At 37.4% G+C, this 14,127-nt stretch overlaps 3 protein-coding genes across 7 annotated transcripts in view; 1 reads left to right on the plus strand and 2 right to left on the minus strand.

Moving 5' to 3' along the window:
- Nucleotides 1-1,056: 1,056 nt before the first annotated feature.
- Nucleotides 1,057-3,145, minus strand: LOC107746893 (musculoskeletal embryonic nuclear protein 1-like). The gene is made up of 3 exons (XM_016561224.1): nucleotides 2,883-3,145; nucleotides 2,652-2,772; nucleotides 1,057-1,813 (listed from the first exon to the last, which is right to left on the minus strand). Exons 1-3 carry the CDS (start codon nucleotides 2,889-2,891, stop codon nucleotides 1,707-1,709), a joined length of 237 nt encoding a protein of 78 aa, XP_016416710.1. The 5' UTR covers nucleotides 2,892-3,145; the 3' UTR covers nucleotides 1,057-1,706.
- Nucleotides 3,146-4,992: 1,847 nt separating this feature from the next.
- On the plus strand, nucleotides 4,993-10,167 carry LOC107746892 (uncharacterized). Of its 4 annotated transcripts, none has more exons than XM_016561223.1 (4): nucleotides 4,993-5,256; nucleotides 6,252-6,354; nucleotides 6,446-6,650; nucleotides 9,151-10,167. In XM_016561223.1, the coding sequence occupies exons 1-4, from the start codon at nucleotides 5,167-5,169 to the stop codon at nucleotides 9,191-9,193; spliced, it is 441 nt and encodes a 146-aa protein (XP_016416709.1). In that variant the 5' UTR covers nucleotides 4,993-5,166; the 3' UTR covers nucleotides 9,194-10,167. The 4 variants fall into 4 exon arrangements, 3 of the variants coding, with proteins under 3 accessions (XP_016416709.1, XP_016416707.1, XP_016416706.1); XM_016561221.1 differs by lacking the exon at nucleotides 4,993-5,256 and adding an exon at nucleotides 5,428-5,787 and having other exon boundaries at nucleotides 9,305-10,167; XR_001640742.1 differs by lacking the exon at nucleotides 4,993-5,256 and adding an exon at nucleotides 5,429-5,531 and having other exon boundaries at nucleotides 9,151-9,231.
- LOC107746891 (store-operated calcium entry regulator STIMATE-like) overlaps nucleotides 7,170-14,127 on the minus strand; it is an 11,296-nt gene continuing 4,338 nt past the window's right edge. The window contains exons 3-8 of one of the 2 annotated variants that reach the window (XM_016561219.1): nucleotides 13,425-13,520; nucleotides 13,173-13,294; nucleotides 12,126-12,238; nucleotides 11,832-11,909; nucleotides 10,932-11,081; nucleotides 7,170-7,434 (exon numbers count right to left, since the gene is read on the minus strand). In XM_016561219.1, coding sequence (XP_016416705.1) covers nucleotides 7,429-7,434; nucleotides 10,932-11,081; nucleotides 11,832-11,909; nucleotides 12,126-12,238; nucleotides 13,173-13,294; nucleotides 13,425-13,520 — 565 coding nt within the window. In that variant the 3' untranslated portion in view covers nucleotides 7,170-7,428. Of the gene's footprint in view, nucleotides 9,227-10,931; nucleotides 11,082-11,831; nucleotides 11,910-12,125; nucleotides 12,239-13,172; nucleotides 13,295-13,424; nucleotides 13,521-14,127 lie in introns of both variants that reach the window. The other variant, XM_016561218.1, reaches the window with a different exon arrangement.

The following is a 14,127-nucleotide window of genomic DNA, read 5'->3' on the forward strand; positions in this document are numbered from 1 at the left end:
CAGAGAAATTCACTAAAATATAATGTCCACTACAGAGACAAAAACTCCATAGCTGGGTCTCAGGAGGATATGAACAGAACAAACATACTTGAAGAGCTAGAAATGCTCAAAGAATCTCAGTGCTTCCGTACTGTTTCTTATAGCGACAATTAAATAGTCCTTTTTAGTTTTATTTTTTTAAATGAAATGAATAAACAAGCTGTTTTAAAAATGCTAAGTTGCGTGATTGAATATTTGTGCTTCGAAACTGCACCAAGAGTGCAGCAATTTTGTGTCTTCACTTAGCAGATCACAGAGTTTTCTCATGCAGCTCCCATCATCAGCCTCTTTTGGTTTTAGGAATGTTTATTTTGTAAAGTTCCCTTTTTGATATAGCGCTAAAAATCATTTGTAAAATCACAGGTTTTGGCATAAGCAAGCTTTTTAATTGAAGCTGAAATGTGTATTTAGTCAGGCAGAAAGGTAAGATGTCCAGTTCTTTTAAAGTATGCAGGGGTTTTGATATACTTCTTCATATTAACATTTTCTTGTGGCATTAAAGTAGCATCTTTATCCTAATTGAAAGGTAATTTGTAAAAAATGTTTGGAATAAGCAATATCATCTTATAAATTATTTTTTCTTGGGACATGTTTTTTTTAATCTACAGGATGTATCATAATTGTACAGTATGCTTTGTTTATATTCATCTATGCAGTCATTTATATCAGGGCAAATTTGTTATAAAACTATACTGTGCAGATAAATATATTGCAGTATGTATTTGCTGGTAGGTTACAAAAACAATACATAAGTTTCATTCTTGCTTAGTCGAGCCTGATTTTGCGGTTATGTGGTTTGGCACATTCAGACTGTTCAGCAATTTTTTGTTGATTTTTGGAACAATATAATTTTGGTCACTTACTGATTTAGTAATTTATTGATTTTTATAGTTGTATAACAGTGAAAGTGCGACAAAGTTTACAGTCCTGATATTAAAACAAAGGTACGTTAAACCTTGTGCATGTAACCACAAGGCAAATTACAAAGATTACACAATATTTTTACTCATCCGGGTCATAACAAAATGTTGGATAAATTCATTTACAGCTGGATTTCTTTTCTTTCAAGATGTTTTGTCACTTTTATCAGCTGATGGGAAAATACCCGACATAACACCATGCAACGTCATGCAGATGTGGGAGTTGCTTTAGTGATGACACATTTGAGTATGATGTTAAAACGGTCTCATGGATGTACTGAACAGTCATCCATATAGAATATCAACCAAAACTTGAAAATGAAATCTTAGACTGCATCCTTTAATGAGCATCTATTTTTATTTGTACTCCACCCTCCTTCCTCAAATTTGCACAGGCAACAATTTCATTAAATCACTATTGTGTGATGTAATATTTGCTCACATGGTTTGAAATAAGACTTGTTTGTATTGCCGCATGACAGAGAAATCATACTTGGTGACTCGGAGATACATTTAGCTAATATTTATGTAGAAAACATGAGACTAGAAACTGGCACACAAGGTTTTTTAGGTGCAACGTGATAAAAATGGCAACAGCAAACAGTATAAAAAACACACACTAATACTTTCAAATATGTAACATAATTATCCACATTACAGTCTATTAATTCAAGATGTGGATGCCAGAAGCATACTCTATGTGCTCACAAACATTTCAAACCCAGAGTCCATTCATGCATTCTGCACTCATTTGCCAAACACGCTTCCTGATGGAGGCTTAGTTTTCTCAAGCACTGTCTCGCTTCCAGATCGTACTCCACTGAAAACAGACGGCGCCACCTTCCCCATGCGCTCTACACAACAGACAAAAACACAACAGATTGATTTCAGGGTTTCTGCACGACTCAAAAAGTCTTAATTCACCCCTCCACAAATTAGGGCCTTGAAAAAGTATACCTAAATCAAGAACAAATATCTGTTAGTGGGGTATGAAAACTTTGAATTAACTGTATTTTTCTGAACCAAATGGCATATATTTGGTCTTGTTTGAATCCCAAACTCACTTCATTTTGATCAGTTTCTCAGAAAACAGTTTCTTGTGTTATTTTGCTTTTCAGTGTATCTTTGCCTTGAGAATCTTTAGACATTTTGCACTGGAAAGATCCTGAGAAGAAACATCACTTCTTGCAGGGTAATCAGAAGGTACAGTAAAAGTTATTTCAGTATTCTATTTTATTTATGGAGATCTGTTAGAAATAGTATTTTCAAACTTTCAAGTGTTGCTAATACAATTCATTATCAGCTAATATTATCTGCTCTTTAGTTACATTTACAGAACATATTGATGTATTATATTCCCTTTTATTGCTTACATTTTCTTTACTTGGTCTTAAAAAGGTCTTTAAAAGTTTTACATTTACAACAAAAAAAAACTACAGAAACCTAGATAATTCATTACATACAATACAATTATATAGTATACAAAAACTGTAAGTTATTATTATTATTATATTCTACAATAATACAATGCAATTTTACAACAATATACCATAGCAACTTTCTGAAATCTTGACATGGAAAAATTGTAAAATCATTTTTTATACATTGTTTTTAAAAAGACAGTCTCTGTTCTAATCTAAACTATAATAGCTTATCTGTCTCTGATTTACGTTCCAAACATGGCAAACTTACCACACTCAACCATGACCTCGTATGTTTTGCTCTTGACCTCTCCCTTTAGCCCCAGTTTACTGCGGGCTCCTTTCAGGTCCTCCTCCTTCACAACTGGCCTCTTCTTCTTCTTAACCTCTGGCTGATGGAAATATCATTTCAAAAGAGAAATGCCTACAGTAGTTTGCACTTAAATCATTACACATACTTTTTTATTTCTAATCTGTGCATTGAATCGATATATTTTCATACCTGAGACATTCTGTATGTTTGCAGTCTGGTCTCTGAACAAGTTGGTGCGTTGCGTACTTTGTCGTCTTTTCACCCTGGCTCTTTTATACCCTTGTTACCAGCTCAGTGTAACCCGCCCCCTCGCCCCTCTCTCTTCTCATTATATATTATTAGCTCTGCAGTCAGTGTCAGAAAGCCTCTTTCTGAACATGACTACTATGAACAGCTGAACACATTACAGTCAAAACACCCTCACATCCCTCCTCACGGATCAGTGACGGGTAGATTAAAGAATACGTTTTGTTGCTACAGGCCAAAATTGTGAAAAACATACAGTTTTTGACATATCTGATACTCTCAACCTTATCTATTAATCTAAGCCAGATTTGTTTTACAGCAATAACTGATATAATTCACCATAAAGCTGAATAATAAATTGATTTTTTTTTTTTAAAACACCTTCTTAGTTGTGACAAATGTGTGTAATGATGGAGATGTTAACATGCCACACAGATTATATAACCCAATCACTACACACTCTTCTGGGATGGTGAGTCAGCCTTTGTGAATGAGCAGGGACCATCTCATGTGTGCACCAATAAAAATAGATATTCAGATACCGTTTTCATGTCAGTCATTGTGACTGTTCAAACATTTGGGGCTGGTAAGATTTTTAATGATATTAAAAAAGAAGTCTCTTATGCTCACCAAGGCTGCATTTATTTGATAAAAAATACAATAAAAACTGCAATGTTGTAAAACCAACCTACTGATCTGCTACTTAAAGTCAGTGTAAAGGCAATTCAGAGAATTGTTAGAAATGTTAGAAATGTATTGCTGAAAGCACGTTACAAAGACTTAGAACTATGTAGTACTGAATTGTAGAGTTAGACCGTTAAAGGTTTTTTCACTATTTGTGTGTTCAGGATTTTTTGGGCGGGGCTGAAATCATGTCTCGATGACACACTGAGCATGGCCCCTCCCCTAACATTATAATAGGTGCGTTCGACTTGAAGCACGGCTACAGACGGCGATCAACGAGAGTAGCCGCTTGCAGTCAGGGGCGGAGTTGAAAACGGAGCCGTTAAACCGGACATTTCTGCTCCCGTTAGTGACGCTCACGCGGTGTTTGCATACTCTATCACAGATGAAGTGAATTAAATGCAATATTTGTCAAATACACAGACGTTTCAGAAACGTTTTCATGAGCAACAGAAACACTTTTTATATACTGCTTATTATTGGGTGTTCAAAAAGAGTGTTTTGATTGGTGGATTAAAAGCTCATCGTGATTGGCTGAACGGAACATCCTCCAAAAAAAGATATTTATGAATCTTAACCTGCCAGGAAGGTCTCAAAAATACCGCACACAAATTCAAAGCAGTCCACGCATGTGTGATGATTTGCAAATGCAGATTCAACGATCCATAAATACATGTAACATCATTCATAAATGTGTGATGGAAATTAATTCAAGAACTTGATATATACATATTTGTGTAAACATTTTAAATTTATTTAGGTAAGATGCTTTTGTGTGAGCATTTGGGGAAATATTTATGCTTTTACTTCTGTATTTATGAATTGTGTTTTGAATTTACGAATCGGATTTTGTAAATATAAATTGTGCTGTGCATTTATGAATTTTGTTTTATAAATGTATTATTTTTGAGGCCGATCTGGCTCCATACATAACATTTCCGTCACACGCTTGAAGTATTCAGCCAATCATAACGCACTGGATAGCTGGCCAATCACAGCACACCTTGCTTTTCAGACCGATGAGCTTTGTAAAAATCGACGCGTTTCAGAAAGGCGGGGCATAGAGGAGAAACAATAATGTACAGTATGTGGAAAATAATTTGTTTTTTTTAACCTTAAACCGCATAAACACATTTCATTACAACAAATACACAAAATAATGTTCTTTTTAGCAACATCATATGACCCCTTTAAAGATACACACACAAAAACGTCTTATTTCATTCCACCTTAAAAGGGGCGATTACGGCAAAAGGAACAAAATATTGATGAGTCATCCAGCACTACACGTGTTTTCGTCCAATCAGATGCTCTCTAAAATGAGAATGTCCCTCCCACTAAATGATTTCTCTTCTCTTATCTAACCATGGTTCGTCGGTGTGTGTTTGGCTGTTCTAACGCTCGTACATTATTTTGTTTCCCAGCCACAAACTGGTTACGAAAAAAGTAGTTGGAGTTTATACACTTCGAAGAGGGGGCTATTTGCGCCAGCTCGCGGCTTTGTGACAGGCATTTCTCTGACGAATCCTTCACCAATTTGGGGATGGTTACTGCGGGGATAACGTGCCACCTTGCATTAGCAGACACGGCTGTCCCAACTCTGTACACTGTAGGCGCTTCCTCTCCCACACGAGTAAGTATTGTTTTCGTCAGAAGCTTCTGGGGCATTACATTAAAACCTTTCATCAAAATGTAACCACTAAACTCTCCGCCTCGGAAACAACCTTTCTTATATGCTCTGCTAAGTGACGTAACGTTAGCGGCGTCATGACGCAGGAATCATTTGAACCGGATCTTTCGAACCGATTATTTGAAACGAACAGGTAAAAAGAACCCGTTCGCGCCACGGAAAAGAGTCGGATTGCCAAACACTGAACGAGCATAGCAAGCGACAGATATGGTGAAAAGGTGCGTTTTGGGCTGTTATCCGCACAAAGCCTTGTTCCCTTTTCCCAAGCTACCGTGGTTGCGAGCCCGCTGGCTCGAATTTTTGCATTTTGAGGAAGGAGGAATATCGGAGGGCTCGCGTTTGTGTGCGAAGCATTTTGCCCGAGAATGCTTCACAAATTTACAGCAGTATGAAATGGGCTTCGCTGACTTAATTAGTTTGATAGACATGGCTGTCCCGACAATATACACCGTTGGTCCGGCACCGAGTGTGAAGGTAAGTAGTTAGTTGCGCCTGCCAGGTTAACATAACAGTTTATTCTATCGAAGAACCGCCCATTTTGACCGGACGTGGCAGCCCGACTGACACGTAGAACCACCAACCACGTTAGTTTTATGCATTTAAAGGGACAGTTCACCGCAAAAATATAAATTCTGTCATTATTTACTCACTCCATAACGTTCCAAGCATGTATGGCTTTTTCTTCAGTAGAACACAATAGAAGATTGTTTGAATAATGTTTGTACCAAACATCAAAACCAGTTTTGGTTACCATTGATTTCTATTTCATTGGCAAAAACACACACATTTCTCAAAATATTTTCTACTATGCTTCATAGAAGAAACAAAATGTACTACAATAACAGACAAAAATACAATATGTTTTTTTTTTTTCTAACAACAGAAGAGCTATAGAAATAATATTTACATTGCTTTATTTCTGTACTGCTTTCCAACAGCCAATGACACGAGAGGTAGGCTGCCAATGTAATGCTCCGGTTCTGAAGAGTGTGGCGGTCCAAGCAGTACGCACACAAAAAAAGCCAAAACGGAGAAGTAAAGGTAGCATTTTTAGCTAAAAGTTTACTTGTCAGTTAACGGCTTTGTTTTGTTTCACCGGTTTGATTTTCATTTTTGTGTGGTTTAATAACAGCCATTCAAGTGAGACCTCTTGTGAGTCATTGTGTGTCCTGCTCCGATGAGGATTTTCCCGTCAAATCTGAATCTTCATCTTCATTTACATTAACACCAATTAAAAGGCCACGCATGGAGGATTCCTCAGAGGGGTCACCATACAGCTCAGAAGAACCAACAGATGACACCCACATGCCTAATATAATTAAAGAAGATGACATAAAGTAAGTCTGTCCATGTTTCATTTGGGGTGTTGATCTGTAAACTCACAACCAGCTATATGTTGGTATCGAACACCCACTTTTCATGATTAAGTTAAATCAAGAATATGACTAAAGTTCACAACAAGAACTATAACAGTAACTATATTAGTGTCCACAGCAATGCACAGTACTGTTCTGTTTATTATAAGAGCGTACAGAAATTATGTTGTATGCCACTTTAAATGTTCAAGCTCTTTAAACTCTTGGATGGTGGATTCTGATATTCTGTTTTACATTATTTTACATTTATTCGGGTTCAGTTTGTCAGCTGGAAATATTCTGAGTAAATGTTGATATATAACTCTCTTGTGGTTAAGATTCACCCCTCTCAGTGACACATTGCGCTCAATTTCTGGTCAGGAAGCATTCTTTTGCAAGTGATAAAATATTTATTTATTTATATAGACTTAACAAAATTATAAATGCAACACTTTAGCTGTGTTAGATAAGTTACAGATCATAAAATAACACACAACTATTTTTACACTGTTTATTGAAAAAGCATACACCAGTTCATAATTTGTCAGTAAATCTTAATCATCTAATATTGTTTATTACTTAACATCCCTCTCCACATTCAATTGGTTTCATTCTCCACCAACTGTAACCAAGATTGATCTGTAAAAATAGTCAGAATCAAACCCGGAGAGGGAAAGGCAGTTATATTTCCACCTAGACAAAATCCTTATCAGTAACCTTGTTGAATCCAGCAGGCCTGACCAGAAAGCCTGGTTTCAATTCATCCCTGTAAAACACAAACGCATACCATGTGCAAATATAGTACTCCCACAAACTTGGTCCATTAAATATCAGGTCGACAATACTAGCAGTAAGACAACTGATCCTGTACCCCAATTACATTCACTCCAACTCTAAACCTACAGGCATCTTCCTCTTCACATTACATCCATCTTCAGAATAAAGATTACAAAGAATAATCTGACATATGCAGTCTCAAATTACGATTTTTGCAGAGAATGCATGGTGCAAATGCATCATTCTCCAAGGATCTGTGCTTTTGGTGTTGAAATAAAATCGAATGCTCCATAAAGCACAAAAGTGTGAGGGTGGACGAGAAAGCATTTGGAAGAAAGGCCTGCTGGTTTAGTGTTTAGAGTTTGACAGTGTCTGAGTGGTAAATATTTTATAGAGGCAAAAGGATAATGCTTTAAAACATAGAAAACTTGAAGGTAATACCGCATACAAAGATACCGCAACGTAACATCAAACTGTGCAAGAGGTCACAGAAGCATCCGCACCAAAGCATCTACCCTGCAATGAGTAGCAAAACTGAAACAAAAAGTTTAAAGACCGTTCACCCAAATATGAAAAGCGTTATCTACTCCCAATCATGTTGTTCAAAAACTGTATGACTTGTTCTACTGTGAAACACAAAAAAATATTTTGTCTTTGTCAGTGGGGTCCAATGTTTTTTTGGACCGCTATGTTCTTCATAATGTACAGAAGAATGAAAATCATACAGGTTTGGAAAAACATGAGGTCAAGTAAATGACTGAATTTTCATTTTTGGGTGAACTGTCCTTTTAAGAGGCCACACAAACAACAATTAAAACAACAAATAAATACAGGGAAAAATTAGTGTTAGGACACAGCGACACTGAATTGAGGCAGATACACGTTGACAAGCCAAACAGTAAGGCAAACCCATCCCAGTCAGGGGTCTGAAACAGCCATCCCTGGATTTACGTACCATCTCAAATCGTCTGCTGCCGAATGGTTAAAAACAACACATTGCAAGCAGACTGTACCAACTGTATTATAGTGCTGGCTCATAACACTGCTGACCAATGTTATTCTATAACATTTATTAGCACAGTTTCCTCACAGCTGACACGCACAAAACTCTCTTGCCGCAGCTACACTCACAAACACACTTTGGAATCAACTTCGAGTGACCTTGAACGGTTTGCCCAAGTCAGTGTGATCAGTCACATGCATATGGTTAAAGGTACTTATTTCAGTTGAACAACAGTATGTTATTTGTAAGGTAGACACTTTTTAAAAGGCTTTGAATTGCTTTGTGCAGTTCAAAGGCTGGACAGATGCGAGGAGGAGATGTAGTTGTGTTGTATATCCACTGGAGAATCACATGTTCTTTAAGCATGACAAACGAGCCGCCGTACAGAATTATGAATGTGCACAAAAAACCTTGACAGACTGAAAATATTATGGTCTGATCATCTCCACGAAGCCAAAACCCTTTGACATAGGGTAGCAAAAAAACCTTTTAGTGATGTCCGGAGGCTTCTCTTGTGTTTGTCTACCGGAGCATGGGTCCTTTACCTCACAAATCATAGGCTGAGTTAGCCTTCATGCCCCTCACTTTCTGATCCATGTTCAGGTAAATGAGGTGGGGGTCATGAGAATGAGGGAGGCCTCAAGTCTAAATTGATTTGAATTCAAACTGGAATACCAAGACGGTGCTTCTTTTTTTTAACAGGCTTGAGCCCTGTGAGTCTTCGTACATCGTCGTCACGATCTGAATCCTCCATTTCATCATCTGCAGAGAACAGAATCTGACCAGCACAGAAGGAAGAGGGCAAAGAGAAAGACTGTGTTTAACTAATCTTTTTTGTTTTGTTTTAAACAAACAGGTGATACGGACACTCCTAAAAAGTGGAATACACCTCGCAAACTTAAATAAGTAGGTAACATTCTCCATTACATTCTGACTGAGCTGCTCATCCCATCCCTTTAGATGGACTATAATCACTTGACTAAACCATCTGACAGATGTCAACAAATTAATATTTGACACAGATATAGTGGTTGGATGGAAATGCTACACTCGAGATTACCGTTCTCTTTGTCAAGTTCCCTGCTCAAATGACTTGCCTGGTCTCAAATCTAGCACTGCTAACACAACCAAGCAGTAAGATGAAAGGAAATACATGTATTCAGGAGATGTTATTGGGTCAAACATCATCGAAATACAGAAATATTAGTAGCATGTTAGAAAACCACATACACTGTGTTATATTCATCCTTAAAAAAAAACTGTCTTCCACTGAAAATCAAATGTACCCAGAGTTCATTACTGGATGTTTTGTTAACTAGAACCATCTGTGCAGCCCTTTCTTAAAGACACACGTGCTTCTTGAGATTGTAAACTCTCTGTGACTTATCATGGTTACACATACTTCAGGTCTGAAGCATTGGGAAAGGAACGGTCATGCACATGTGCACAATGGTCATGCAGATGTACTAGGGGGAAAAAAAGAGGATGTCCCATCTAGGACTTGGGTAGAGGGATGATTTTGAATATAACACTGTAGGTCAAGGGAAAGCCCAAAATATGAATTCTGTCATGTTTAATGGATGTTTAAGGAGCAGCAAAAGTGTCTTGCCAAAGCAAGTCTACGTCTAGATTCAGATCTCCAATGTTTAGACTTTGTTGATTGTTTTGATAGTGTTTTATACATTCCATAAACTATTAAATGTTATGTCATCGGTTATGATTTTCTTTTATGGTTTAAACATAAAAATCATCTAATTTCCAATAAAAATGTTAACACAAACTATTATATAATTAATTAGGGGCCAAGCCCCTATTGTAGTTATTAGTTTTTCTTCTTCCCGAAAGGGAGTCTATGGCAGCCCTATAAAAGGAACATGAGAAAATGATGAAATGTGGCACAATTGTAGAGATGGTAATGAATAGCTATTTGACCAATTTTGAAGTCTCTAGGACCAACTCTATAGCGCCACCACTGGTTCAAAAATTCACTTTTCTAAAGCTTATCACTTTTGAACCCTTTGTTCTAGAAAAATGAAGCTTAGTTCATTTGATTACTCTCCTCATTCTGATCACATTCAATAGCTTTTTTTTGTATGCGTGTGTGCTCATTCTCACACTGAAAGCTCTCCTCAGCAGCCTGATGAATGTGCATCAACTGAGTGGCACATTCTGCTAAGCCTCAGGCCCTGAATCTTTCAGGTCGTGGGTTCAAATCCCATGTGGAACATTTTCAGACCCAAAGAGGTACTGTGGCATTATGCAGAAGTTGCTTATGTTGCAGGCATTTTGCCTTTCTAAGAATGATCTCATCTGATATCTAGATAGAGAGCAAATTAATGGATCGATAGATGCAGGCAGGTTGCGTAGCTAGCAGTTGCGTTGTAGTTCTTGTTCAATTAAACTTTTATTCAATTAACAGCCCTAGGAATAATCATTCTCCCTTTTTGCTGTTACATCAAATTGATTCAGTAAGAGTAACTTACTTCTGATTCAGAGTCATCATGCGACAGTGCCCGTCTATAGCGCACTTTGCTGCTGCCACGAGGATCGTCTTCTGCTTCCCTCTCCTCCAATTTGGCTTTTGTTCTGCCCTTCTTCATTATGAAGTTATCTACCACCCAGAACATCAGAGCCTGGATACACACACAAACAGGGGCAAACATTCAGACATAAACAGATGTGTTACAACAATAACAGAACCACCTGTCATACAGATTTATATAGAAGATTTAGAGCATGCAAGCCACATTTCCTCTACATAAGAAACAAGCAGTGAAAAAAATACATAGTTGTGTACAAATACATAGCAAAAATATATACAAATAACTACATTAAAAGTGCAAAATATAATGTAAGGAAGCAATTACACTATCATTCAAAAGTTTGAGGTCAGTAAGATATTTTTTTTTGAAAGTTATACTTTTATTCAGCAAGAATGCTTTAAATTGATCAAAAGTGATAGTAAATAAGATGTATGATGTTACAAAAGATTTCTATTTTAAACATTTTATCTCCATCAAAGGATCCTGAAAAAAAATTCTCAGTTTACACACAAAAAAAAAAAAAATCAGCACAACTGTTTTCAACATTAATAATAATGTTTCCTGATCAAATCTGCATATTAGAATGATTTCTGAAGGATCATGTTACACTGAAGACTGGAGTAATCTGAAAATTCATATCACATGAATAAATGACATTACATATTTTATTAAAACAGAAAACTGTTTATAACATTTGTGTAACATTTCACAATATTACTGTTTTTACTATATTTTGATCAAATAAATGCAGCCTCGATAAGCATAAGATACTTTTTTCAAAAACAAAAAATATATCATACTCCCCCTAAACTTTTGAATACAGAAAGGGTTGTCACTTACGTTCACAAAAAACGGGACAATTAGCATGACGATAGCTAACTCCAGATGAGGGTTTGTTATGGGGTTGAGCGTAGCCAGCTGTCCAACACACAAACACCAATCAAATACATCAATCCAAAACACTTAAAACTACCATAATTTAATGACAATTTTCATTTTTGGGTGGAACATGTTCTTAACTGCAAGTTAGTAAAGCAGTATTATAATGATACATGATAATAAATTTTCTCCAAACATGTCAGTAAGTTCATAACATGATCCACAAACCACAGTTCAACATCCTGACTGACTGACCTTCTTCCACTGTGGGAGGAGGAGGACCAACATGATCATGACCTTCTCAAACATCATGATGAGTATGTAGAGAGCACACTGACCCGCCCAGGCACTGCACTGAACCGGCTCACCTACATGCAAACATTAGAAATATGACACTTGAAAACAGTGGTTCTTAACCAGGGAGCCCCAGCAAACCTCCAAGAGGGCCCCAAGATGACTTTAAAATAAGACAAAAGCATTAAAACATCAAAAAAACAACTAAAAATCAAGATATCTTATTTTAATTCAACCCCTCAATAGTTTTTTTTATTTAAAGAACCAGGATTCCCATGGCCTTAAACTTGGATATATGAGGAAGCCTAGACCTGGAAAGTCATGTAAATGGATAAAACCGTAAATATCTTTTAAAATCCTTATTTGGTAAATCACAAAAAATAGAAAATCACAGGGCCTTTGAATATTGTTATGGGGGCCCTGGAGTGAAAAAGGTTAAGAATCACTGCTAGAAAACATACTTTCCTGTTCATCAATCATCATAAATGGTATCTTTCACTGCCTATGAGATCCCACAACCCTTTATGTGCAGTTCAGTAGTTGACCAAAACAAGAAACTGGTGTTAAAATTGGTTGGTTGAACTGGTTAAATTATTCTATTTATTATTTATTATATAATCTAAATTAATTCAACATCATTACATGACATTACAGTGCCTTGAAAGATGGTCTGACTAGTTTCATTGGAGGGAACCTTAATATAAAAACACTGTTAAATCATTGATTAGACTTGTTTGGTTTCGGACAGGCATTAGTCTGTGAAGAACAAGATTTCTATCATGATTTCAAATAAATTTAATTCAGTGAACACAAATCGAACAATGCTAAGGAATAAAAGGGCTGATTTAATTTCCCATTCACGAGTCTGAGGACTGCCCTCTTTATATGAGGCCACATTTACATAAACAAATTCCTCGTATGTGAAAACATACCTGGCAATAAAGCTCATTCTGATAAAGAAGCTCATTGGAAGTGTCTAGTCCTATCAATTGATGTTAAGGCTCATACCATACTCTCCAAAACGCAGCGAATCCCACTGTCTCCATTCAACCACAGCGTTAACAGCCTTCACGCCGCCATAGATCACCAGCATGCCCAGAGTCGCATCCAAAAGGAAGTTGATCAGGTATCTACGGAAAATGACACAGGGAGTTGGTCGCGGAGCAGAGCTGACAACAAATATGTAAAAACCACAGACACAGATGGGAAATACAACCATGTGTGGGGGAAACACTGATACAACGACACACACAGACTCACAGTGAACATGGGTCCTCCTCTGTGAGGTCAGACAGGTAGACATTGGCAAAGTGAATGAACAGCATCCCTATGGCCTGTTTGGAGGTGTCCAGAAACCTGAGAGAGGTGAAGGGGAGGAGGGGGCGGTGAGAGGGAGGAGACCTGGTTAGAACTCACCGTTAAGTCACAAGGGGAACGGGGCTACAGAGGACTGCTAGACAGATCTCAGGTCAGTGGAGTGCTGCACTGACCGTACATGTGTTTAAAGGGTTAGTTCACCCAAAAATGAAAATTCTGTCATTAATTACTCACCCTCATGTCGTTTCAAACCCGTAAGACCTTCGTTCATCTTCGGAACACAAATTAAGATATTTTTGATGGAATCTGAGAGCTGTCTGACCCAGCATAGACAGCAACGCAGCTGAAATGTTCCCAAGTCCAGAAACGTAGCAAGGAGCTCTGTAAAATAATTACATTAGTGGTTCTTCCGCAATTATACGAAGCTACGAGAAGACTTTATTCAACAATTCGTCTCCTCCGCATCACACTGGTGCCATTTTGGAGAGTATCCGCTGGACGTAAACAGCGTATGCTGTTCTGTGTCAGCTGCGTCACGCCGGATCGGTTTCCTACGTTGTTGTGATTTGATCTGAACGAAAACAGCGTATCCGTGTGACGCAGCTGACACAAAAACTTTTGCGCACAAAAAGTATTCTCGTAGCTT

The sequence above is a fragment of the Sinocyclocheilus rhinocerous genome, unplaced genomic scaffold (assembly GCF_001515625.1).
Source record: "Sinocyclocheilus rhinocerous isolate Xijiao unplaced genomic scaffold, SAMN03320098_v1.1 scaffold3516, whole genome shotgun sequence".
NCBI classification, from domain to species: Eukaryota; Metazoa; Chordata; class Actinopteri; order Cypriniformes; family Cyprinidae; genus Sinocyclocheilus; species Sinocyclocheilus rhinocerous.